General features: G+C 40.4%; 2 protein-coding genes across 3 annotated transcripts in view; one reads left to right on the top strand and one right to left on the bottom strand.

The window, feature by feature from the left end:
* Nucleotides 1-10,213, bottom strand: part of LOC132369122 (MOB-like protein phocein) — a 41,789-nt gene extending 31,576 nt beyond the window's left edge. The window contains exons 1-4 of one of the 2 annotated variants that reach the window (XM_059928414.1): nt 9,772-10,114; nt 9,009-9,173; nt 7,981-8,070; nt 7,736-7,901 (exon numbers count right to left, since the gene is read on the bottom strand). In XM_059928414.1, the coding sequence (XP_059784397.1) occupies nt 7,851-7,901; nt 7,981-8,070; nt 9,009-9,173; nt 9,772-9,774 (309 nt within the window). In that variant the 5' untranslated portion in view covers nt 9,775-10,114 and the 3' untranslated portion in view covers nt 7,736-7,850. Of the gene's footprint in view, nt 1-7,735; nt 7,902-7,980; nt 8,071-9,008; nt 9,174-9,771 lie in introns of those variants that run through there. The other variant, XM_059928415.1, reaches the window with a different exon arrangement.
* Nucleotides 10,214-10,344: 131 nt separating this feature from the next.
* HSPD1 (heat shock protein family D (Hsp60) member 1) lies at nt 10,345-21,396 on the top strand. Its single transcript, XM_059928412.1, has 12 exons — nt 10,345-10,454; nt 11,385-11,560; nt 12,606-12,858; nt 13,482-13,564; nt 14,400-14,495; nt 14,894-14,987; nt 16,088-16,256; nt 17,800-17,899; nt 18,779-19,024; nt 19,417-19,591; nt 19,879-20,057; nt 20,771-21,396. Exons 2-12 carry the CDS (start codon nt 11,387-11,389, stop codon nt 20,921-20,923), a joined length of 1,722 nt encoding a protein of 573 aa, XP_059784395.1. The 5' UTR covers nt 10,345-10,454; nt 11,385-11,386; the 3' UTR covers nt 20,924-21,396.
* Nucleotides 21,397-27,194: the final 5,798 nt, after the last annotated feature.

Below are 27,194 nucleotides of genomic sequence, written 5' to 3'. Positions count from 1 at the left end.
GCTCCCAAATTTCTGATGTACAGATACTGTGTGAGATGTTCATTGTTGTTTTAAGCCACTAAGTTTGGGGTGATTTGTTATGCAGCAATAGATAACTAATACAGTAGTTCCTGAACTTTCAGGAAGATGTGATCAGAAGAGACAAGTCACAACAGACTATTATCATTTCCTCTTTTTAAGAGGGGACCTCATGTCTTTCATGCAGTTAACAGCATTTTTTACCTTTCTTTTCTTTCTTTTTTTTTTTCTTAATACTTACTTATGCATTTATTTGGCTGTGCTGGGTCTTAGTTGCCATGTGCAGGATCTTTAGTTGCAGCATGTGAACTCTTAGTTGTGGCATGTGGGATCTAGTTCCCTGACCAGGGATCGAACCTAGACCCCTGCATTGGTAGCTCGGAGTCTTAGCCACTGGACCACCAGGGAAGTCCCTACCTTTATCTTCTAGATGACAGCAATCTCTATCTAAAATTATGCTATTACTTTAGTTGTTTACTTCTGCCTCCCCCATTTTATTCATCCCTGTATCTCCAGTGCCTAAGACAGTGCCTGACACATGTTCAAAAAAAAATGAATTACTTAAAAATACTATAATAAACTGACCTTTTGAAATGACAAGCCAGATAAGTAAGTACCCATTGATGTTTTTTCCAAGTCAAGTCTCCAGGCTAAATGAGACTGAAAGAGCATTTTGTAAGAGTTTGGCTAAATTTTAACATGTCTTAAAGAACTAGGCTTAATCTGTAAGAAGAAAGAGGGTTTGGATCCATTCCTTATCTCTTATAACAGGAAAATCTCCATGTAAGCCAAGATTGAAAAAAATAAACCCCATAAACTATAAAACCAAAAACTATAAAAATACCTAAAGAAACCAATGGAAGAAGCTTACATTGGAGAAGACTTTTCAGAGTTTGAAATAATAACCAGAAGCTATAATGGAAAACAGTTATTTATTCAACTATACCAAAATGACTTCCTGCAAATTCAAAGCATAAACAAAATCAAAGCCAAAATGATAAACTGGAGGAAAAGAATTTGTCACAAAGAAACAATTCCCCTGATAGATAAAGATATCAAATCATAAAAGGCCAGTCACCCAGTAGAAAAATGAGCAGAAGATACTAACAGTCAATACGGACTGTCAGTTAACAGTAAAGGAAATAGAGATGGCTCTTAAACACATGAGATCCTCACCCTCATTCATAATGATAAAATTATCAGTTTGGCAAAACATAAACTTTATAACATCCTGTATTATTGAGAGTCGGGAGAAATCAGCAGTCTCATACGTTGTTGGTAGGACTATTAATTGATAGAACTTCTGTGAAGGGCAACTTGAAGGGGTGTGTGTGTGTGTACACATATATGATTAAAGTCCGCATACCCTTTGACATAGCAGTTACATGCCTAGCAATTTATCTTACAGATATGAAATTTATGCAGAAATTTTATTTATTGCAGAAGTGTTTCTAATAGCATAAGTTTAGAATTTAAATGTCCATCAATAGGAAATGCTTAAATAAATTTTGGTTCATCCAAATAATGAAACATCATACAGCTATAAAGAGAATGAAACTTTTATGTAGTTTATAGATTAATTCCAAAGACAAGTTGTTAATACAAAAAGAAACAAGGTGCCAAATGGTGTGTATGGAATATTTTATTTTTTAAAAGGAAAATGAATATATATATATATATTTCATATGCACAAGATACATATGTTTATACATACACATATACATATGTATACATAAAACACCCCTGACAGGAAGAATATAAACTGTAACACTAGTGCCTCCAGGAATGGAACTTTGTGGCTAGGGCACAGGGATGGGAAGGACTCTTACATACACATTATCTAGTTTTAAAAAAATTAAAGTTTAAGGAAAAAAAATAACAGGCTTGACTCAAAATGTTAAGGGACATCTTGTGCCCTCCTTTTACAGTTAATTCTTTTTTTTTTTTTATTTTTTTTATTTTTTTTATTTATTTATTTATGGCTGTGTTGGGTCTTCGTTTCTGTGCGAGGGCTTTCTCTAGTTGTGGCAGGCGGGGGCCACTCTTCATCGCCGTGCGCAGGCCTCTCACTGTCGCGGCCTCTCTTGTTGCGGAGCACAGGCTCCAGACACGCAGGCTCAGTAGTTGTGGCTCACGGGCCCAGTTGCTCTGCGGCATGTGGGATCTTCCCAGACCAGGGCTCGAACCCGTGTCCCCTGCATTGGCAGGCAGATTCTCAACCACTGCGCCACCAGGGAAGCCCTACAGTTAATTCTTGAACTAAGAGGGGTCAGATGATTTGTCAGATGTCACTTAACTAGTATGTAAGCAACATGGGATCCAGAGCCTAGGTTTTATTGAGCTCTCTCATACAGATTGCTTAAGGGTAAAGAAAAACATTTAAATAGTCTTCACATAAATAAATAAAAAGCTCAAAACTCCATTTTTGTGTGGGTGCAGAGAAAACAGCAATTAGCTTTCTGGATGAGGCATGTTTTAGTATCATGCTGGAGAACAATCTGGCAGTCCTTGCTGAGAAGCTTAAAAATGCTCACAGCTAGGTAAGTATTGTTGAGAGTAAATTGCTGTATCAGATATCAAACTTAAATATAACAGTTTATATTTATATTGAAAACACTGTGATGGAACAGAGAGATCAATGAAACAGACTATAAAATCCAGGAATATGTTTATTTAAAACTTTAATGTATGATAAAGGTGACATTTCAAATTTGGGGGCAGGGGAGTGGTGGTGGGGAAGAATGGATAATCCAATAAAGTTGAGACAAGATAATCATTGGTTAAAAAAAAAAGACACATACACTATACACTAAAATTATGGATCAATGAATTACTTACATTTCCAAAAGAAAAAATGTACTGGAAGAATGAGATTTGACTAGCTAGAAACAAAACTGCACATCAAATTAGGAAACAAATGTGACAAGTTCACACCTCTATTATATAAAACCTTATGATCCATGTTGGTGGGAAAGCGGAATGGTGTGGCCACTATGGGAAACAGTTTAGAGGATCCTCAAAAAGTTAAAAATAGAACGACCCTACTTCTATTCAGGAATCCCACTTCTATTTATCTAAAGAATTGAAATCAGAATCTCAAAGAGATATTAGCACTTCCATGTTAACTGTAGCACTATTTACAACAGCCAAGATGTGGAAGCCTAAATGTCCATCTACTGGATGAATGAATATAGAAAATGCATATACATACATTGGAATATTATTCAGCCTTAAAGAAGAAGGCAATTCTGCAACATTTGACAACATGGAATGAACCTTGAGGACATTAAGCTAAGTCAAATAAGCCAATCATAGAAGGACAAAATACTGCATTCCACTTACATGAAGTATCTAAAATAGTCAAACTCATATAAGCAGAGAGTAGAATGGTGATTGCCAGGGACTAGGGGGAGGGGAAAATGGGGAGTTGCTAATCAACAGGCATAAAGTTTCAGTTAAGTAAGATGCAAAAGTTCTAGAGATCTACTGTACTACATTGTGCCTATAGTTAACAATATTATGATGTACACTTAAACATCTGTTAAGAAGGTATATCTCATGCTAAGTGTCCTTACCACAATAAAAATGAAAAAAACATGTTGTAATCCCAATTTTTAAAAATAAGAACTTTTTGTAAAGCATAGTTTCCGGAGCAATAGAGGAAAAAAATCATAATCTTGATAATGGTAATACTTTCACAACAGAATAGCTCCCTGGTAACTTTAATTTTATTCTCAATTTTTCTTTTTTTTTTTTTTTGTATAGAATTGTGGAAGGCAGACTTTGAAGTCAGACAAACCTGAGTTCAATTCCAGCCTATGACTTAAAATATATGTCACCTTGAGCAAGTTACTCTACCTCTCTCTGCATGCTTCACCTATGAGGCAAAGAACATCTGCCTCACAGAGTTGCTATGATTACACAGGTAAGCAAGATTATATGTTAAGTGCCTAGAACAGTGCCTGGCAAGAGGTCAAAAATGGTAATGTTATGAAAACTCCAGTCAGAATTTTACCTATTTTACCATTCTCCTTACCATTTATATTTTCCTGTTGAACAAAAGGTAAATGACAACATGCTTGTTTTTTAAAATTTATTTTTGGCTGCGTTGGGTCTTCATTGCTGTGCCCAGGCTTTCTCTGGTTGTGGCAAGCGGGGGCTGCTCTTCGTTGCAGTGTGTGGGATTCTCATTGCGGTGGCTTCTCTTGTTGCAGAGCACGGGCTCTAGGCACGTGGGCTTTGGTAGTTGTGGCACGCAGCCTCTAGAGAGCAGGCTCAGTAGTTGTGGCGCACGGGCTTAGTTGCTCCACGCCATGTGGGATCTTCCCAGACCAGGGATCGAACCCGTGTTCCCTGCATTGGCCAGTGGATTCTTAACCACTGAGCCACCAGGGAAGTCCCAACATGCTTTTCTAAAACACATGGGTCCACACCCACAATACCCATATTTTTGGCCCAAATTTCTCATGCCAAAATTCTTTTCCCTATTAATTCCCAATATAATCTCACAATCTAAAGTTATTTCTTTAGCAGTTCTGCTAGACGAGGACAATTTCTGTGGTACAAAAAGAATTCTCCCGGGCTTCCCTGATGGCGCGGTGGTTGAGAATCTGCCTGCCAATTCAGGGGACACGGGTTCGAGCCCTGGTCTGGGAGGATCCCACATGCCGCGGAGCAGCTAGGCCCGTGAGCCACAATTACTGAGCCTGCGCTCCGCAACAGGAGAGGCCGCGATGGTGAGAGGCCCGCGCACCGCGATGAGGAGTGGCCCCCACTTGCCGCAACTGGAGAAAGCCCTCGCACAGAAACGAAGACCCAACACAGCCATAAATAAATAAATAAATAAATAAATAAATAAATGAATGAATGAATGAATAACCAAAGTTAAAAAAAAAAATTTGTGTGTGTGTGTTTAAAAAAAAAAAAAAAAAAAAAGAATTCTCCCGTCCTTCTGGTTTAGTAGGTTATGGAAGGAGCCCTGAAATTTAAGTATAGCAGGTAATTCGAAGGATGAACCAAGGTTTGGAAACTCATCTTAGATCTCAAAACTTATTTGCTTGGGTCTGGGGGAAAAAATCAGTATTAATGGGAAAGCCATAGCCTTTGACTGCATTCCTAATTGCAATTTACCAGCTACATGGCCTTGAACAAGTTTCCTCTTCTCCTCCCTCAGTTTTCTCATTGGTAAATGAGAGGGAAATCTGTGCTTACAAGGTTATGACCTCCAAAGCACATTAGCTGTGCCTGGGGCACAGCAGGAAATTGATGACCCACTTGGGTTCTGTAAAAATTGATTGATTGATTGATTGATTGATTTATGGCTGCGTTGGGTCTTCATTGCTACACACGGGCTCTTCTCTGGTTGTGGCGAGCGGGGGCTACTCTTCGTTGTGGTGCGCGGGCTTCTCATTGCAGTGGCTTCTCATTGTGGAGCACGGATTCTAGGCGCGCGGGCTTCGGTAATTGTGGCACGTGGGCTTTGGTAATTATGGCATGCAGGCTCAGTAGTTGTGGCGCACAGGCTTAGTTGCTCCGTGGCATGTGGGATCTTCCTGGACCAGGGCTCGAACCTGTGTCCCCTACACTGGCAGGTGGATTTTTTTTTTTTTACTTTTTTTAAATTTATTTTTTATACAGGTTCTTATTATCTATTTTATACATATTAGTGTACATATGTCAATCCCAATCTCCCAGTTCATCCCATCCCCCCACCCCCACTTTCCCCCCTTGGTGTCCATACGTTTGTTCTCTACATCTGCGCCTCTATTTCTGCCTTGCAAACCGGTTCATCTGTACCATTTTTCTAGATTCCACATATATGCATTAATACACAATATTTGCTTTTGAGTTATTTCACTCTGTATGACAGTCTCTAGGTCCATCCACATCTCTGCAAATGACCCAATTTTGTTCCTTTTTATGGCTGAGTAATGTTCTGTTGTATATACGTACCACATCTTCTTTATCCATTCGTCTGTCGATGGGCATTTAGGTTGCTTCCATGACCTGGCTATTGTAAACAGTGCTGCAATGAACATTGGGATGCATGTGTCTTTTTTGAATTATGGTTTTCTCTGGGTATATGCCCAGCAGTGGGATTGCTGGGTCATATGGTAATTGTATTTTTAGTTTTTAAGGAAGGCAGGCGGATTCTTAACCACTGTGCCACCAGGGAAGACCACGAGTTTCTAATCTCTTTACCCAAATATGACGAAAGCCTTATATACCAAATGGCACTAATGCATACATTAACATAAATACACATACGTAATACTTTACTGATGGGGATGTGATCAAAAGTTGAGACCATTATTCCATGTCACTTAAAATTTCATCTAGACGTTGATTCCACAAGAAAAATATGGAACACAACTTTTAAAAGACATGATCATACACTAGCTTATAAGCAACCAAAACTAGGCCACACATTTGACTGCAAGGCAGAAAGAGCTGGTAGCTGAGAGGCAGTCATGTTTAGGGGTTGGTAATCAACTTTGTTGTAGGATTGTTTGGGTTCAAATCTTAATTCTCCCTGGCTGCTATAGCTAAATCAAGCTATTTATCCAGTTCTGTCAGTTTCCTATTTGTTAAACTCAATAAATTATATACTAGATACCTACCAATTGCCAGACACTTTGACACCCACTCCCCTTTTCCATAGTCATTATCACCAGGACTGAAATGTGTATTAAGTACTTAGAATTGGCTGACAAAGTAGCAGAGGCCATAAAGGATGAAGTTTTAGACAGCATCTGAATGTGGACTACCTATGTCCAAATACTGGCTTTGCCATTTCCTACAGTGTCCCTGGTTATTACTTAACCCCTATGTGCCCCACCTTCCTTATCTGCAAGACACGAATAGTACCTGGCTCATATGCTGTTAAAAGACTAAACCATCTGCTATATGAAAAGTACCTACAATGGAGGCCAGTACCTGGAAAATGCTTCTTAAAGAGCTGGCTATGGGGACTTCCCTGGTGGTGCAGTGGTTAAGAATCTGCCTGCCAGTGCAGGGGACATGGGTTTGAGCCCTGGTCCAGGAAGATCCCACATGCTACGGAGCAAGTAAGTCTGTGCGCCACAACCACTGAAGCCCGCGTGCCTAGAGCCCGTGCTCCACAACAAGAGAAGCCACCACAATGAGTAGCCCGCTCACCTCAACTAGAGAAAAGCCCGCATGCAGCAATGAAGAACTAATGCAGCCAAAAATAAATTAAAAAAAAGTTAGCTATGCCTGGCATATAGAAGGCACCCAGCCAGTGTGAGCTATTATACCCTGCCTTCGATTTTTTGCCAAGTATATTATGTAGTAGTGTTGTTTTAAAAACCGGAAGTGTTAAGTTTTTCAAAATATAACTTAAGAAATAAGACATATGAGACTAGATTTCATAAACTACACTGAAATGTTTGATATATATGAGGTCAGAATGTTGCTACTTGTCTTTACCTTCTTAAAATGTTAAGTAAGTGTAAATCTATGGCTTTGTATCAGCATCAACTATATATGTAAAAAGCTAACCTCAACTTGAAAACTGAAAACTTTGTTTCCCTGAATTCTCTGCAGGTTATTTCTAAAAAAAAAAGCCCCATAAGCTAAGAACCCTAGAAACCATCTTGAATCACTAAATAAAGATAAACCGTTCATTTATATACTTTTATTTGGGAATGTTTAAATCAATACAGAGAAAACTAAATTTCAGAGACACTGAATATCATTAGTTTGGATATCATTACTTTATTATAAAAGAAACACGGAAATTATTTACAGGATGAAAGATTTCAGAACTTCAGTGGCAGCTTCACGTGATGCCATTTCAATAGTGACTTATTTTAGTCGACGTATTTTCCAAGAATGTCACCATCTCTAAATAAGAAATAATCCTGCAAACAGAGAAATGGTTAGTTAAGAAAACTAATAGCAAATACTTAGCCTCTCCTTAATATTATGAAGTTTACACACCTTGTCATCTAGAACTACTTTGGTGCCTCCATATTCTGGGAGAAGAACTTTATCTCCAACTTTCACACTAACTGGTTGAATCTCTCCACCCTTAAGAAAATAAAGATGTTTATTAGTAAAGACATCTAGTTGACCAAATATTTACACTTTTATTAAATCAAATGTTAAAAAAGGACTTTGTGGCCAAATGATATAATTTATACAACCATAGCTCTTCACTCAAACATATCACTGTAGAGTTACACTTTGAAATAATGCACATGCAGTAGCTTAAACTAAAACCTGATTTCAGTGTAAAGGTTCAAAGAGTTATACTGGGAAAACTAACTGTAAGCTTTTTGATCGTTAAATATTAACATAATCTCTCAAGTATGCGAAGTAAACCAGTTTTTAAAACCACATGTACAATGGTCATGTTTAACTTCTTTCAACACACAAAAACTTGAGTCTTCTTTCTGACTTTGGAACATACACTTCTTTTGTGATTCAACTTCTGTTCCTCCAAAGCAGATTTGGGGAGAGGGACTGAGGCAGAGCGCCCAAAGCCTTCCTATTCCTAACTCCAGGATAGCTCCTTGCTAGAACTTTTAGAGGCAACTGGAACAATGCAATTAACATATCCGACCTCCAAGGGCATTTATTGCATATTCTAGTTGACACTTAACAGAGGTCTGAGGTCTAACCCTCAACTGGAGAATGACTACAATAGCCCAACCAGTTCCTTTTATATGCTAACCAAGGCCGAAAGTGATTAAAGGATTATGGCAATTTCAGTGTGTTAGAGATTAGACCAAGAGTTCAAATTTACGCCGTCTGATTTTAATACTGTGGAACTCTCCCTCCATCATATACAATAAGCGGTATTTTTTTTCCCGCGATCATTTTTGTTGAAAGATTAGGTGCGAACCCACTAGGGACTGATCTTTAAAATAACAAACTACCTAAAAGGCTACTTTTAATAATAACCAGGGTTTTTTTCCCCCCTCTCCTTCACATAAAAAATTAGTTCCATTTCAGTCCCCATTTACCTTTCCTTTAGAGCCTGATCCAACAGCTACTACCATTGCTTGCAATACTTTTCCTTGCGATTTCTCTGGAAGCATAATGCCTCCTTTGGTTACAACTTCGGGTGCACTTCTTTCAACTAATACTCGGTCAAAGAGGGGAAGAAACTTTCTAAATGCCTGTCCTGCCTGTAGAGAGAAAAATGTTAGATTTGAAACAATGTATTCTGAACAGGCCACAAATGGCTTTCAAAGATAAGGACAAAACTCAGATTTTTCATTCAAAGGAAACACCTCTGAACGTTCAGCTCTAAATTCCGAGTTTAACGTCCCATTCCCTATGTGTGTTAGGGATCACTGTTGCTCCTTTGGTCAGCAGCCAGATGAGCTTCAAGGACAACCTTAGTTTCTCCCAAGGTCAAGTATTCTCCTTCGTCGCATTTTTCTGTAAATTTCCAGCAAACATTGAAGTCCCTCTGCCTGGAGCCGTGCTTTCTTCAAGACGATTACACACCCACTAATGTCCCGCAAGAGACGTGGGTCGGCCACCGCGCGTGCGTTCGGATTCCTGCCTCCTGACACACACGCTGCCTCACACGCGAGTGCAAAGAGCCCTCCGAGGTGGAAAGGGTCGGGGGGGGGGGCCCTCGCCTCTCCAGGGTTCGGGCGGGCGCGGGTCTCTGAGTGACCCCTACCCCTCCCTCCAGGCCCAAAGGGAATCGTCCGTACTCCCCGTGCGCCCCAGGCCAACCCGGGCCCACCGGCCTCCAGCCCACGCGGGACTCACCATGACTCGGGTTGCCGCACTTCGTACTCTTCGCTCTCTGGCCGCCGCCGCAAAGGAGAGATCCTCAGTCCGACCCCTCGGCCACGTGAACTCGAGAAAAGACCTCCCAGCGCGCAGGCGCGCTCGCCCTCGCCCCCGGCCCCTCCCCGCGAAAAGGGGCGGCCGCACCAGCGCGCGCCACGATTCGTTTCCTGGGCTCTGCGCAGGGCTCTGCGCAGGGCACTGACGCGCGGACCGGTAGGCGGAAGAAAAGAGGAGCTCTTTCTAGGCTTTTCTAGGGTTTTCTAGGCCGCGGGCCGAGGTTAAAGTACTTACCTTTCGCCTCCCCTCCCGGAAATGACGTGATGTGACGCTTGACCCACACAGAGCCCGGCGCTTCCCGGAAAGTTCTGGAACGGTGCGCCGCCCGGGAACTAGCCTAAATCGGCCGGAGAGGGCTAAGCCAACTGGCCTGGCCCAGCGCGGTGGGGAGGGGCGGGCCCGGCGCGCGGCGCGTGCAGATTGCAGGGCCTGGGCGGACGGGACGGGGGTAGGAGGCGCCTGCGCGCGCGCGCGCTGCGGAGGGGCGGGGGGAGCGGCGGAGGGAGGGGACACGGGCTCATTGCTGTGTGCGACCTGCGCTCTGTCCCTCACTCGCCGCCGACGGCCTGTCTCGTCGCCCACAAGCTGTGCTGCTGCCCCAGGTACGCGGCCGCGCGCGCCGCCTCACCCATGCGCCTCGGACCCCGGAGCTGGCCTTCCCCCGCTGCTCTGAGCGGGCGGGCCGGCGAGAGCTAGAGCTTCCCCAAGGCGCCGCAGGCTTGGGCCCGCTGAGCCAGGCCCCGTGGGTGCATGCAGGGGCCCATCACGTGCGGCGTGGATCGCTCGCCCGGGCAGGGCGCAGCTGGGAGGGCTTGCCCGGGGTGGGTGTGTGGAGTCGGGGAAGTGAATTCACATGGGTCCTCCGATGGAAGCCAGTTTGGCCGGGTGTAGGGTGCTGCGGGGTGGGGGCGGGGTGGTCGCAGCGCGTGGGAACGGCTTTTGGCCCCGCGAACAGCTGGGGTACGGCGCATCTACCCTTGACCTTGCTGGGGCATCCTGATGGAAAGACGCGTGGGGCCGCCCGGAGTGGGCAGGGCCGCCGCCCCCAGCTTCGCGGCCTTGCCTGCTGCACTGATGCAGCAGCCCCGAGTGGATACATGAAGACATTTTAGTAAGCGGATTTTTGCACCGTCAGGAATATTTTCATTGCCCTGGTCACTTGGGTTTGTAAATGCCCCTTTCCTGTAGACTTGGTTTTTCAGGGGACATTTGGAGCTGATTTGCCCCCAAGGCCATTTTAGCGGTGAAAGATTAACTCGTTTTTAGCGTCTTGGGTAAGTGGCCATGGGTAAGAAGGGTATGGTTTTTGCTAGTGCTATAGGTCAGGCGTGGGGCGGCCACTTAAAGCTTGCGCTAGTAGCTGGTGTTTTGGGACGGTGGTGAGTTTCGAGGCCCAGCTGTAGTGGCTGGCAGAGGTCAGCCCAGCTCACTTCTAACATTTCTTGTTCTGTTGCACGGGTGTCATGTTTGTGTTGTAACACACCACGGTTAGTGCTAGTATTGTACTGATGATCTGCTTGTTTCTCCCCCAGAAATGCTTCGATTGCCCGCAGTCCTTCGCCAGATTAGGCCAGTGTCCAGGGGACTGGCTCCTCATCTCACTCGGGCTTATGCCAAAGATGTAAAATTTGGTGCAGATGCCCGAGCCTTAATGCTTCAAGGTGTAGACCTTTTAGCTGATGCTGTAGCCGTTACTATGGGGCCAAAGGTATCAGTATTCTTACTTTGTTGTAATTTAGAGTATTGGAGTAATATTTTGTTGATGGCGAGAGTCACGGCAAGCTTTTGAACAGTGCTTTGGTATTCATAAACTGCTTCTGCCAAAATTGAGGAACTTTATTTTGTACAATGTGTGATGTAATCCAGTGGTAACTCCTGGCTCAAGACGGATTGGTAAACTCGAGGTGGAATTAATCTCGCTTGCCTGCTTGACTTAAATTTTGGATCCTTTCCCAGTAGTTAGTACCAGGCATAGAAGGAAGAATACAACGTCCACAATACCTTAAGTATGTGCTGGTAGGTGCTAGTTTAACCTAATGTTTTTCTACTGTCCCTTGGTTCCAAAGCACATTTAAAATTTTAAGTCTCATTTAGCAAGAGATTGATGAGTGAGGGGTAATAAGTAATTTGAGGAGACCTTTTTGAGGGTCGTGCACGGTGAAGTGATGCTTCATTTCAGGTTGAAGACAGTACAAATATCAAAATGATCCAAACTATATAAAATACAGCATATGCATGCCTCACAAGAAGCAGCTTTGGTTCAAATTCAAAAGCTGCCAATACTATTTGCACCATATTTAAGATTTAATGTTGAACAACTCAGTGTGTACTGTACTTGTCTTGTTAGTATTTTAGAAACTAAATTTTAAAACAAGTTTAAAAGAAAGTTTTCATATTATTATTACAGCAGGTACTGGACAAAAGTCAAGTACGAATTTTGTGAAGACTACTCTGGAATTTCATTATAATCTACCAAAGTGGTATTGGTTCATCTTGTGTCATTGTATAAGAAGACATCTTTTAAGTCTCTAAAATTTTTATCATCCAAGGTTATGCACTAAGCAACAAAGGTCATTTTGTCTGTGAACTAAGAACATTGATGAACTTGCCCTTGAGATTCATGCTGTAGATCTGATAAAAATTGTCAGATGTTGCATTAAGGCTTTCAAGTAATTGCCTATTATGAAAACTGTTATAAGCTAAATAGTACTTGGAGTGTGTGACTCTGTCACATTTTTTTTTCTCTGCAATAGGGAAGGACGGTGATTATTGAACAGAGTTGGGGAAGTCCCAAAGTGACAAAAGATGGTGTGACTGTTGCAAAGTCCATTGACTTAAAAGATAAATATAAAAATATTGGCGCGAAACTTGTTCAAGATGTTGCCAATAACACAAACGAAGAGGCTGGGGATGGCACCACTACTGCTACTGTACTGGCACGCTCCATTGCCAAGGAAGGCTTTGAGAAGATTAGCAAAGGTGCTAATCCAGTGGAAATCAGGAGAGGTAGGAGTGTCTCTTCATTGTCACCACAGTGTTTTGAACTATCTGTTAAATTGTATTAGAAAGTTGACTCTTGTTTTTTCTCTCTCCTAAAAAAAATCTTTTAAAATCTTAAAAAAAAAAAAAAAAAAAAAATCACTGAGTAGTGATCGAATTCCTGACTGTGTGGTGGGCACTGTGCTGGGTGGCAAAGAGGGAAATCTGACTAAGACATTCCCTGTTGTCCACAGTCATCCATGTCTTTGTCCCCTGGCCCTCTCCCACAAACCAAGTTTATTGGAAGTTACAGCATGTACCATTCACCTTGAAAGTAATAAGTTTAATGGGGATTAGAGCAGAGAGAGATGATACAGTTTTCATGTTTTACTTTAGTTATTTGGAAAGTAGGACTAAACGAGGAACCAAGTCACCCAGGATGTCAGATGGGGTTTTTTAAAACAGTTTTTAAAGTTTCTGTTTCAGTGCATGCCATCCAACTCCCATGTGATTAGGAAAAGTACTGGTACAGAAGCAGTGCATAAGCGTTAAGGCATTGAAACACGTAACATGAATCAGAATTTTTACTTGATGTGGAGCCATGAGAGAATAAGCATATAATTCAAGAATAATATTTATTCTTGGACCAGGTGTGATGTTAGCTGTTGATGCTGTAATTGCTGAACTTAAGAAGCAGTCTAAACCTGTGACAACCCCAGAAGAGATCGCCCAGGTATGAATTTTTTATAACATTTTATGATAAAGTTAGAATTTTTTTTTTTAGTAACGTGATTTTATTCCATAATTACACAGCAGTATCAGAATAACAACATTATCCAGTCACCAACATTGGAAGCATTTTTCTTACTGCTAATGCATTTGAAAATTCCCCGACCAGGGATGGAACCCGGGTCCCATTTAGTGGAAGTGCAGAGTCTTAACCACTGGACCACCAGGGAAGTCCCCATAATTTGACTCTTAATGAGATGTCGTTTTAGTTCTTTATGACTGAGTGAAAACTCATTTGTATGTGTAGAAAATGTTCTATGGCCATTTATCAAAGGTGCATAATTTTTGTCATGTTCTAACATTGCCACGTTTGCCAAGGGGAAGAAAGTAACAGGGTCAGCCTCCTTTTTTCTTTTTCTTTCTTTGTTTTTTTGGGGGGGTTTTTTTGGCCACGCCACGTGGCTTGCGGGATCTTAGTTCCCGGACCAGGGATTGAACCCGGGCCCCTGCAGTGAAAGCGCCAAGTCCTAACCACAGGACCACCAGGAATTTCCTCTTTTCTGTTTTTGTTTAAAAGAATAATTGTGTGTTTATTTCATATCTTTCAAAAATAATGTGGCCAAATACTGGATTTTTTTAAAAATTGAAAACAGGATCAATACTTCATTACAATTATTATGCCATAAAATCCCCTCCCTCTTTCTCACCGCCACCATCACCCTCCCTCTAGCTTCCCACCAAGGATCTATCAATTTGGAAGTTACTGAGAAAAGGGAGGGGAGTTGATTGAGGACAGTAGCCTTACTTTTCAATTTGGAAGAGTAATTTGATTGTTTCAGGTTGCTACTATTTCTGCAAATGGAGACAAAGAAATCGGCAACATCATTTCTGATGCGATGAAAAAGGTTGGAAGAAAGGGTGTTATCACAGTAAAGGCAAGTGTGTTTTTAATGACACATAGAAATGAGGTGTCTGATAATCTGAGTTTTATAAATACAAAAATTTGATCTATATGTGTTTCTAAAAGTATATTCCGTATCATTCTTTCATGTGTAATATTGGCACCTGTATAGAATAGAGTGCCTTCTGTGTTTTGTGTGAATTATTAACCTTTGCCTTCGGGAGTAAATCCATCCTTAGATGATACTGCCTTCTAGCTGTAAAAATTAGTTCAAATACATACATGTATTCTTGCAGAAGTGGAGTTGGATGCCCTGGGACATTTGCATATTCCTACCTGGATTCCTTATGAGAAGTGGGGACTATTAATTGGTCTATACAGTTTTTGTTTCTTTAATGAAATTCACATAACAAATTCTTTGACTTTTCATAGGATGGAAAAACACTGAATGATGAATTAGAAATTATTGAAGGCATGAAGTTTGATAGAGGGTATATCTCTCCATACTTTATTAATACATCAAAAGGTAAGAGCAAATCAGTAACTAAGTTTGTTTTTTTTTTAAACATAGTTTGTTATGTGACAACCTGAGGGCATTAGTCAGTGTCAGACCTCAAAAGTAAATTCATATGTTCCTCACATTTCTTTGGATTTCTTGCTTATGATGCTGTCGACCACTCAGCATTTTCCCAAAGTTGAGCTCTGAAACACTAGTTCTGTAGAATGTGAGCAAGTTTCTATTTTATGGTAAAGTAAGTGTTGGACATGCTGAGTGAACAGAGTTAAACAATTTCTTACTGTGAGACTTCTCAGAGCCTTAAAAATGATCATATACAATGTGAGTTTCCAAATAGGTGATGTAGAATGCGGATTTTCTTAAACTTATTTGATTATAGAACACTTTTCTCATGGTCTGTCTCTTGGACTTAGAGTAATATGGAACACACTGGAAAATGCTGCACGGCTGCCCCAGTGTGGACTGGCGTAAGCAAGGAGCTAGACAGGTTTTGAGGGTGAGCAGAGAAATATAAATTTGATGTAGAATAATTATGACAAGATGATTCTGGAATAAATTATCTACTTGGAACAACTTACCATTAAGCAGAAAGGAGCTGGTGCCCCTAAACTAGACCACCACACATCCATTGCATCTGAACAGGGATGAGGAGAAAAATGCAAATTGGAAGAAAGCATCATCAGACACAATGGAAAAGGTTGTGATCCAACACCTTTAGAAGCAGACTGAGAGCTCACCAGGGGACTGAGGCAGTAATGGCAAATTCACTTATGTATTATTTATAATAGTTATGTATTTCTTATTATTTATTACTCTCTTCCCCTACTTGAATGAAAACTTCTAAAGAGCAGAGTTTTTTTCACTTTTTTTCCCACTGATCTACCCCAAGAGTCTAGAACAGTGCCTGGCACTGGCACCCAGTCAGTGATCAATAACAGTGAATAAATAAATAAAAGAAAGTTCATGTATATGAGAAATGAAAGGAAAAACATGAACTCATCAATCACTTTTAAAGTGTACTGGAGCTTTGGTTTAGAGGTTTTTCTAAGTTGCAGTCATTTTCAGGATAATGTTCTAAAGTTGGTTAGAAATGTTCTTTGCTTCTGCAGGTCAGAAATGTGAATTCCAAGATGCCTATGTTCTGTTAAGTGAAAAGAAAATTTCTAGTGTCCAGTCCATTGTTCCTGCTCTTGAAATTGCCAATGCTCACCGTAAGCCCTTGGTCATAATTGCTGAAGATGTGGATGGGGAAGCTCTAAGCACACTCGTTTTGAACAGGTAATAGGCAGTGGTATTTGGTTTACGTTTCTGTGTGGAAGGCAGTTATTTGTATTGATGTTTGAAATCTCCGTTATGTACCTTCACATTGAACTACTTGTGTTTATATAATATTGATGTGATTCATGAACCGTTGGTCCAGTTATGATTCTGTCTTTTTTGAATGGGGTCCCAGAGTCCTTAATGTTTTGTGCAACGTTCTCATAAGATAGCGTAAGTGTTTACAGTTATTTTGAAGATAAATGACTTTAGTTTTATTCTTTTTTTTACAAAAAGACTTCTGGAAAAAAATATTTTCACAATTACCATTTTTCATGGGAAGAGGTAGACAACTACCATTCTGAATAATCTGTTAAAAGGAAAATTTTGTTAATGAGTAGTCTGAAATAGAGAAATTGGTACTCAACCTAAAGTAAGTTGAGGTCTATTCTTTTAATTTTTTTAATCTATAGGTTAATGTATTACTTTTTACTTTAAGATAGGTAATGTTAACGCTGTAAACAATTTTAGGGCATTGTTAAAATACATATTATTCCTAATCTTAGAACTGAGGTACATCAGAAATCAGAGTCTCCAATTTTCATTGTAATGGAAATGCACAAATGAAATAGCAGGTATATATTAGAGAATTGAGTACTTTGACCTAAATGAGTTACTTATCCTGGAATGTTTGTAGACTGGATATGCTTTTGGGATTATGAAAAAGCCCTAGAGATTGTGGGATTTGAAGCCAAAATAGAAAAACAGTAGGCCTGAAGAGTTTTCATTGAGCCATTTTACTGGTAGCTGTAAAGCTGGATCTCCAGTTTACTTCGCGTATCATCAGAGGTTAACCCTCTGATTTTTATTTGGCTCCTTAATAAAATTGACCACTTCTGTCTCAGTTGGTACATTCCTTCCATTTCAGTCTGGTCTCAAATGGACATTTTTTAAATTGTATATTCTGAGTATTCATTACCTGATTAAAATGTAGATAAGCTTAATGATATTCTCAGCAATATTTACATTTATAAACGAACTGAATTTAAAAACACTGCTTGCTCGGAATATAGCCAGTATTATATAACTATAAATGGAGTATGTAACTTCAAAAATTGTGAGTCACTGTGTTATATACCTGAAATATATAGTATTGTAAATCAACTATACCTACCTCAATAAAAAAGAAACTGCTCAGTCTTGACTTTAATAGCAACTTAATCTAATACTAAATGGAACCCATGGGTTAAGGGTAAAGGCTGATTAGATGATCTCCAGATTTAATATATAGTAATTCTGATTTTCACAAACTATAAAAAGTTACCACTATTTACATGTTTTCAACTGGAAAGGTCAGCAGTTTATTAAGAAGGTAAGCAGATACTGGCAAATACGGATAAATGGAAAATTGCCCTTTCCTGTCTCAACTTGACCAAAAGTTGCTAGGAAGCAAAAAAAAAAAAATCTTTTTAAAGTGCAGTTTTCTAAGTAACCTTAGTTGTCAGAACTTGAAGTAGACAGACATTTTTATAAAGTTTAAATCTTATTAATAACTTCTTAACAGGCTGAAAGTTGGTCTTCAGGTTGTAGCAGTCAAAGCTCCAGGTTTTGGTGACAATAGAAAGAACCAGCTTAAAGACATGGCTATTGCTACTGGTGGTGCAGTAAGTAAAATAAATGTGATTTTGGTTTACTGAATGTTATTTATACATCCTGGTCTGAAATTTATAGGCAGAATTCACATTTTCATAGTCAGATACTACCATCTGAACTGTTTACTTAATCTGTGTTTTTATTAGATGTTCGGGAGGTAGAGATTGGGTTAAATAGTGATAAGGTCCCTTTCTTTAACTCGCCAAGAGTCTGGCCCAAGAATGGGCTTACTGACTAACCTGTTTTCAAGAATGTAGAAAAGACATGGGATCTACGAGTTAGGCCTAGGGTCTAGTTTTGGTTGCACCAAAAGTATGGCCTTAGATGAGTTTTCTGAGTTCATAGTTTTCTCAAAGTTAATAATTGAGAATTAAGTGAGAAGTTGGAAATGTCATGAAAGACTGTATTCAGACTTTGTTTAGTCTAGCTTTGGTCTCGAAATCTCACATTTCAAAGAAACACAGTATTGCAAGATGTTTCTTTTATCAAAACACCTGTAGGATATATTATTAATGAACTTGGTGTAATGAAAAAAGCTGTAATCCGTAATTTGTTCATTCTTTTTTTTTTTTTTTAATTTTTATTTATTTATTTATTTATGGCTGTGCTGGGCCTTCGCCTCTGTGCGAGGGCCTCCTCCAGTTGCGGCAAGCGGGGGCCACTCTTCATCGCGGTGCGCGGGCCTCTCACCATCGTGGCCTCTCCCGCTGCGGAGCACAGGCTCCAGACGCGCAGGCTCGGCAGTTGTGGCCCACGGGCCCAGCCGCTCCGCGGCACGCGGGATCCTCCCAGACCAGGGCTCGAACCCGTGTCCCCCGCACCGGCAGTCAGACCCTCAACCACTCCGCCACCAGGGAAGCCCTTGTTCATTCTTTAAAATGTTTTTGTAGGTATTTGGAGAAGAAGGACTAACTCTAAATCTTGAAGATGTTCAGCCTCATGACTTAGGAAAAGTTGGAGAGGTCATTGTGACCAAAGATGATGCCATGCTCTTGAAAGGAAAAGGTGACAAGGCTCAAATTGAAAAGCGTATTCAAGAAATCATCGAGCAGTTAGATATTACAACTAGTGAATATGAAAAGGAAAAACTGAATGAACGTCTGGCAAAACTCTCAGATGGTGTTGCTGTGCTAAAGGTAAGATTCATTGTTATAAATAAGCTTCTTGGGTTCTAAGCCCAAGATGACTATTTCTGTGGTATGTAACCAAAATATTTAGGGAATCAACTTCCTTGTGGAGATATTTATTATATAAAATTTCTTTACTGAAGCATTCCTTCCTTAAAACCAGAATTGAACTTGTAGTGGGGGAATTGTGTGGGAACAGATGTTTTGTTAATAATCAGTCTAGAGTCTGACTTGTGAGACACACTCTGTTAGCTGTTTAATCACGTAGTTACTTGTAACAAATAGGCAACCTTTTTAAAATTGCTTTTTAAGTAAACTAGGTGCTTTTTAATGAGTCTTTTGGCAGTCAGCTTCTTGAATGGGAGAAGCCATACTAACTGGAATGCTTTTTTAATCTTTAGGTTGGTGGGACAAGTGATGTTGAAGTGAATGAAAAGAAAGACAGAGTTACAGATGCCCTTAATGCTACACGAGCTGCTGTTGAAGAAGGCATTGTTTTGGGAGGGGGCTGTGCCCTGCTTCGGTGCCTTCCAGCCTTGGATTCAATAACTCCAGCTAACGAAGATCAAAAAATTGGTAAAAAGTTACCTTAGTAATGAGTTTACTTGTAGCCTGATTTTAGTCTTTCTGTTGTTAGAATTACATTGTTGCTGCCACTGCATGGAATAAGAAGTCATAAAGCAATTTCCAGAATAACAAAAGTAGAATAGCACTGATGTCAGAGATCTTTCAGGGGGAATGATTTGACCTGTGGTATTCTCCCAATTGGAATTTTTCTACATCTGTACTCTCACAAGTAGAATTGTGCTATAATAATTACAAAGGAAAGAACTAAATTTGCTAAAAATTTATTTTCTTTATAGGTATAGAAATTATTAAAAAAGCACTCAAAATTCCTGCAATGACCATTGCTAAGAATGCAGGTGTCGAAGGATCATTGATAGTTGAGAAAATTTTGCAAAGTTCTTCAGAAGTTGGTTATGATGCTATGCTTGGAGATTTTGTGAATATGGTGGAAAAAGGAATCATTGATCCAACTAAGGTAAATAGTTCACCAGTGTCTAAAAATACTTTCAAGAACTCTTCATTGGGCTTCCCTGGTGGCGCAGTGGTTGAGAATCTGCCTGCCAATGCAGGGGACACGGGTTCGAGCCCTGGTCTGGGAAGATCCCACATGCCACGTAGCAACTGGGCCTGTGAGCCACAATTACTGAGCCTGCATGTCTGGAGCCTGTGCTCCGCAACAACAGAGGCCGCGATAGTGAGAGGCCCATGCACCGCGATGACGAGTGGCCCCCGCTCGCCACAACTAGAGAAAGCCCTTGCACAGAAACGAAGACCCAACACAGCCATAAATGAATAAATAAATAAATTTAAAAACCATCCTTTAAAAAAAAAAAAAAAAAAGAACTCTTCGTTAAGTCTTGTTAATTTGTTTTTTTAAATTAATTTATTTGGTTGCATCGGGTCTTAGTTTTGGCACACGGGATCTTGCGGTCCGGTGCGCAGGCTCTTTATTGAGCACAGGCTTCTCTCTTGTGGTACATGGGCTCCAGAGCACGCAGGCTCAGTAGTTGCGGCGCATGGGCTTAGTTGCCCTGCAGCATGTGGGATCTTAGTTCCCCGACTAGGGCTCGAACCTGTGTCCCCTGCATTGGAAGGCAGATTCTTAACCACTGGACCACCAGGGAAGTCCCAAGTCTTGTTAATTTTTTACTAAGGAAAAGTAATATTTTATCAAAACTTTTTTCCTAGGTTGTAAGAACTGCATTACTGGATGCTGCTGGAGTGGCCTCTCTGTTAACTACAGCAGAAGTTGTAGTCACAGAAATTCCTAAAGAAGAGAAGGATCCTGGAATGGGCGGGATGGGAGGGATGGGAGGTGGGATGGGAGGTGGCATGTTCTAGTTCCTAGAATAGTGCTTTACCATCATTAATGAGCTGTGAGAGGAAGCTCAAGGCAGCGTTCCTCACCAATAACTTTAAGAGAGGTCAGTTGAAGGAGATGACTGAAGAAAAGGCTGGCTGATGTTTAAGAAGATCACTATAACCATCAGTTACTGGTTTCAGTTGACAACATAGAATGGTTTACTGCTGTCATTGTCCATGCCTACAGATAATTTATTTTGTATTTTTGAATAAAGACATTTGTACATTCCTGGTAAATGAGTAAGAGCCATGCACCAATGTACTGCTTTCAACTTAAATCACTGAGGCACTTTTACTACTATTCTGTTAAAATCAGGATTTTAGTGATTGCCATCAACAGATGAGAAGTTAAGAAGCAGCCTTTCTGTGGAGGGTAAGAATAATTGTGTACAGAGTAGAGCAATATCCAATTATGTGACAACCTTTGTGTAATAAAAATTGTTTAAAGTTAATTGTGTTAGCCTTTCCATGATCTAGAGGATATGAGGAATGAAAGAAAGCCAGTTGAAGAGGGAGGGGTAAGGTAAGGTTTGACCCAAGTCTTAAAATGTTATTCTCCCTATAGTTTCCTTATGTTTCTCTGTTTATCTTTGCTGCAGACTGGATTATATTATTACATTGGTAATGGGGGAAATTTTGAAAGGTGACAACTCTGAATGTTGTATGTGTTGAGGTTTGGCCGTAAAGAAAAGGGCAGCTTGTTTCTTTTAAGGGTTATGGTTACTGTTCCAGAGTCTCAGCATCACAGATAAGCAATGGGTTCCCTGCTAGGTACCCACAAGTGAGGAGGGCAGGGTTTACAGTATGAGTGTACTTCAGTGGAAAGGAGAGGTGTGCCATTCAAGCATGATGAATAGCAGGGAAGGGCATCCACAACTTGATAATGCACAGCCCAGTGTGATCACCTTTATAAGAACTTGAAATGGGTTTCGGTCTCAATGCACTTGGTCTTTATTAGATAAAACAGTATAGAAGTATGGCTTTTAAAACAGCTGTGTGTGCATGCGTGTGTGTGTGTGTGTGTGTGTGTGTGTGTGTGTGTTGGGGACAGATACTGATTTGCAAGATAGAACATTGCTTTCTAATTTAAAGTACAAGATCTTACGCAACAAGAACATTAAGCTTTTTTACTTTAACCTGTGCCAAGAATGTAGTCTTATCTTGGAGCTATAGAATCGATCTGCTCGGTGGGAAGGAACTCCAGTCTGTTGCTCAGTTTGGCCCTGGGGTTGCTGCTAAGAGGTCTGGTATAAGGTAGGCACTGAGGCAAATGTTTCTACTTTCCTTATCTAGTATGAATAGTTTGGACAGGAATAGAAGGAAAAAGTCCATCACAGATCAAAAGTCAAAATCACTTGAAATCCTGCATCTAGAAATACCTTCGCCTTGTTAACTTGGTTGGGTTAGAAAAAATAACAAGAGATTAGAGGGGACTGACTGAACGAATAAAAGGCATTTTAAACAAAACTTGTCTAGAATGTACTTACAGTTATTCAAGTGGCAAAAGGCAACCTAGCTAGTAGTATCAAGGGTTGGAGGAAAAGAGAAACCATGGGGAATGGGTTTTATATAGTTCGTATTTTAAAGGCCAAACGAAATGAGTAGAATAGGTAAGAAATGAGAAACACCGGGACCTGAAAGATTTCTAGGTGCTTTTTTTTTCTAGTTGCTGTTTGATCAGAGAGAATGACTAGAGCCTAAAGAGATCAACAGGAGAGGAAAATTGACTAGGTGTTATGTGCTAGACCCTGGACTAAGTCCTTGGATTATTTTAACCCTTAGAACAATCTTGGATTAGGAATTACTTATCAAACCTATGCTACAGTTAGTAAACTGAGGCTCTGAATGGTTAAGTAATTTACACAAAGTCTCAGAGCTATTAAGTGGTAGACCCAAGATTTGAACCAGGGTTTAATTGAAGAGCTTAAACCAAAGAGCAAGCCTGGAATGAACCCGTAAGCCAGGATCTGGGCAATTTAAAAAAACCCAAGAGCCGCAGCCAGAGAAATCAATATAGATAAATGGGGCAATTCCCTTTTCCCTTTGACTAGAACAACTGCACTAGGTGATTGCAGTTTTGGAGAGATTACAGAGAAGAGCAAGAGTATCAAGGATCAAGATGGTTCGTTCCAATACCATGTGGTCAAGACTAAAGATGCTAGTGACTAGGGGAGGAAGCAGGAATGGTAGATCTCTGAGGAAACCTGCTCTGGGCGCTCATGGAAATCCCCTGGGAAGCCACACAAAATAACAATAGAATGTCCAGGCCCCAGTTGCCTTGCTGTGAAAGCAAGCAGGATTTATTTGAACAGCACAGGCTTTTAAAGGCAAAAATTTGCAGGAGTGTGTTAGAACAAATCTATGAGCCTGAGAGAAAAGGGGCATGGAGGGGACACAAACACACCCAATATTTAGCCCTGACCATGGAGGTGAACTTTTATAAAGACAGCTGGATCTGCTTTAAAAATGGATAAAGGAGTAATCAAGGAAAAAGGAATGCCACTGTGAAGTCAGATCCTGCTATTTCAGGAAAAGAGTTGAGAAAATAGATTGTTTCTACTGCAATCTGGGCAGTTCCAGCTAGGTTTAAGTGTTAGAGAATCTCAAACCTAAAAAGCATGTTTTGGGGCACATGACTAGAGGTATCTCCCTGGTCCTTGCAAACAGGAGCATCTCTGAACTGATGATTCTCGAACTGGGTTAAATATAAGGGACTGTCTATGTTGGAGTAAGTGGTTGATGAAACCAAAAATTTTAAGAAAAATGGAGTATAGTAACTACCAAATTGAAGATGATCATTGTGAATTTAGTAGCCTTCAAAGATCTCTATCTACGAGGAATTCCCTGGTGGTCCAGTGGTTAGGACTCGGCGCTTTCACTGCCGGGGCCCGGTTCAATTCCTGGTCGGGGAACTAAGATCCGGCAAGCCGCAACACGCAGCCAAAGAAAAAAGATCTCTATCTCTGTCACCAAAAAATGGCCTAACGATATCATTGGCAGCATCGGTGCCCATCACCAATTCCTGGGCACATCCATAGCACCTGATTTTTGTCTCTAATACTGGTTTCCACCAAATGGGAATAGGATTCCTTGAATAGCAGTGGAGTCCATGCCTTGGGACAGAAAAAAAATCAGGATGAATCTGGAACACCTTGTCGCTGCCTGACAGCAAGAATACTTTCAAAAATATCCAGGGCAGGGCTTCCCTGGTGGCGCAGTGGTTGAGAATCTGCCTGCCAATGCAGGGGACACGGGTTCGAGCCCTGGTCTGGGAAGATCCCACATGCCGCGGAGCAACTAGGCCCGTGAGCCACAACTACTGAGCCTGCGCGTCTGGAGCCTGTGCTCCGCAACAAGAGAGGCCGCGATGGTGAGAGGCCCGCGCACCGTGATGAAGAGTGGTCCCCACTTGCCGCAACTAGAGAAAGCCCTCGCACAGAAACGAAGACTCAACACAGTCATAAATAAATAAATAAATAAATAAAAGAACGTGAATTTCTTTAAAAAAAAAAAAAAAATCCAGGGCAGTTTTTTTTTGTTTTTTGTTTTTGTTTTTAAACTAACCCAAGGGGTTTCCATTGGCCAAGTTAGGACATTTTGAGTGTCAGTAATAACAAATAATGATAGTGAATTAGAACAAAGCCAAGAATTCATGATATTCAAAAGAAGAAAGAAAGTAGGAACTGAACCAAGGGTAGGAAGAATGAGCAGTATTGGTAGTCTCATATCATAATCAGGTAGAAGGGGAGTCCAGTAACCAACTAGCACTGGTCATGAATAATCAAATGAAAGAACATCCAAAAATGGGTTTTAAGATAATAAATTTTCCAAATTCCCCAGAATTTAAAATCTGAAGTTAACCTCCCAAGGGAATGAAACATTGGAGCTGAACTCAAGAACCTCATGAATGTTGATGTATTCATGAGACAACATTAAGTTTCTATTTATACTGACAAATCAGGTCAATATATCACAAATAACACGAGTTAGGTACTGACAACCACACAAAACTTGAAGAGTACTTCATTTCCAGGAGAGATACCAAGTCTCTAAGCATTAAAATCTCTGAAACACAACGGATGTAAGAACCTCATGATGTAACAAGTTTTGATACAAAAAGGATAAACAACAAGGTCCTATTGTATAGCACACAGAACTATATTCAATATCCTATGATTAAACCATAATGGAAAAAACATTTAAAAAAAATGTGTGTGTGTCTATATATATATATGTATATATAAATATAACTGAATCACTTTGCTGTACAGCAGTAATTAACACAACATTGTAAATCAACTATACATCAATTTAAAAAAACAAACAGAATTCCCTGGTGGTCCAGTGGTTAGGACACCTCGCTTTCACTGCCGAGGGCCTGGGTTCCATCCCTGGTTGGGGAACTAAGATCCCACAAGCCACATGGCACAGCCAAAAAACAAACAAAAAAAGAAGGGACTCACCCTAAGGTTCAAGGCTCAGAATCACATTGGCCTGTGCTGCCAGGTTACACATCCCCACCAAGAATCTTAACAGTTGGTTACCAACATCCTGCAACCTCAGCTGGTCTAAGATGGTGTCTCTTCTTGAGTCTAATTAATATACTGAATGTCCAGAAGGATATAAAAAACACTCAAACAGGCAACCTCAGGAGAAATAGAAATAATAAATATAAGAAGCTGAAATAGTAACACTCATATCATTTATGTGTAAATATTACTACTGTATCATTATAACATTGTGGGGTTTTCTGTCTCAGAACATGTTTAAGACATTCAAGAGAATGTGATATATTGAATTTGCAATTTTAATTAAATGTTTAGAAGTCTTTGAATCTATAATATTTAAATGTTCAGGGAAATTTATTTTAATTTCATACACTCAGAATGATCAGTTATATAAGCAGTATGTGAATAGAGAAATGCTGTTTAACTTTAAAAGAAATTTCATTAATAAATTCATAGATTAATTAGACATTAAACAGGTACAAATAAAAGTATTTTACCCCTTGCTGCAAAGCCCCTCTGACATTTAAAAAAACAACAAACTCAAAATGGTCCTTACCAACACGTAAGGAATTCCAGGGCAACTGAGGGGAAGGAGTAGATGAGGGATATCAGTGGATCTATAAGAAGTTAGAAAATTGATGGAAAAGTGATGTGACTTAGAGTTGATATAATTACAACCTAAGAACCTGAAGAAGGAATACAAGAAACAAGGTACTTAGTCCCACAGAACTCCCCCAACGATTTAGCATTTGGACTCATTGGATACTGGTCTAGGGAATCAGGTAAGGCCAAGTGTGGGAGTGGAAACAAGGGTGAAATTAGCTGAAGGATTACTGAGATATTGGACTCCTAGGTCTCCTCTCATTTCCCACACCACCAGGTAACTATTGCCTACAGGTTAATTCTCTGTGGAAATTGAATAGGAATGAATCAGCCTGGGACACCAGAAAGAGCAGAGAGCTGGGGTAAGAGAGGGACCTAAAAGATTAAGGGAAAGCCTACATGCCAAACTGTGAGACCATCAGTCCCTTACTAAACTTACAGAATGCCAACAGCCAGGCATTATTTCTACTCCATCTGTCCCTCTTCCTATTCCCAGCCCCGTATTTCTCTAGGGCAAGAGATAGAATACTTACGTAGAAAAACTGTGAGAAAAGACCTCTAGATTCTGCCATTTGGGGAGTCCGTCAGTGAAAAGGCTGGCTCACCTGATCACCTTACAGTGAAACTCACCAGTCAATATGCCCCATCTTAATTCCAGTAAACCGTATAGTACCTTGCCTTCAAATATTAACAGACAAACAAGAACCATTAGACAGTCAAGGAAGCCTTCAATGTGAGGAGAATAGCAAAAACCAGAAGGGACCTAAGGGAAACTCAGTATCTTAAGAAAGATGAGATCTTGTTTCCTTAAAAGAAGAAAGCTATGAAATAAAGGAACAATTAGAAAACAAACCAAAAAAATCTTGGAAATTAAAACTATGGCAAATATAAAATTAACTGAAAGGTCTGAAAGACATAATTGAAGAAATCTAAAAGGCAGAACAAAAACAGATGGAAAATAGGAGGAAAGAAGATAAAGATTTAATACAAGAAATAAAATGTCTAAATAAGAATTCCTGAATGAAAGAACCAGAGAATATGGATAGGAGGAAATTATCAAACCAATAATTGAAGGAAATTCCCCAGGACTCAAAGAAATGAGCCTGTGACTGAAAGGATCTGTAAGTTGCCCTGCACAA

This window comes from Balaenoptera ricei, chromosome 7, assembly GCF_028023285.1.
Source record: "Balaenoptera ricei isolate mBalRic1 chromosome 7, mBalRic1.hap2, whole genome shotgun sequence".
Classification (NCBI taxonomy): domain Eukaryota; kingdom Metazoa; phylum Chordata; class Mammalia; order Artiodactyla; family Balaenopteridae; genus Balaenoptera; species Balaenoptera ricei.
This window is presented reverse-complemented; position numbering and strand designations above follow the sequence as displayed.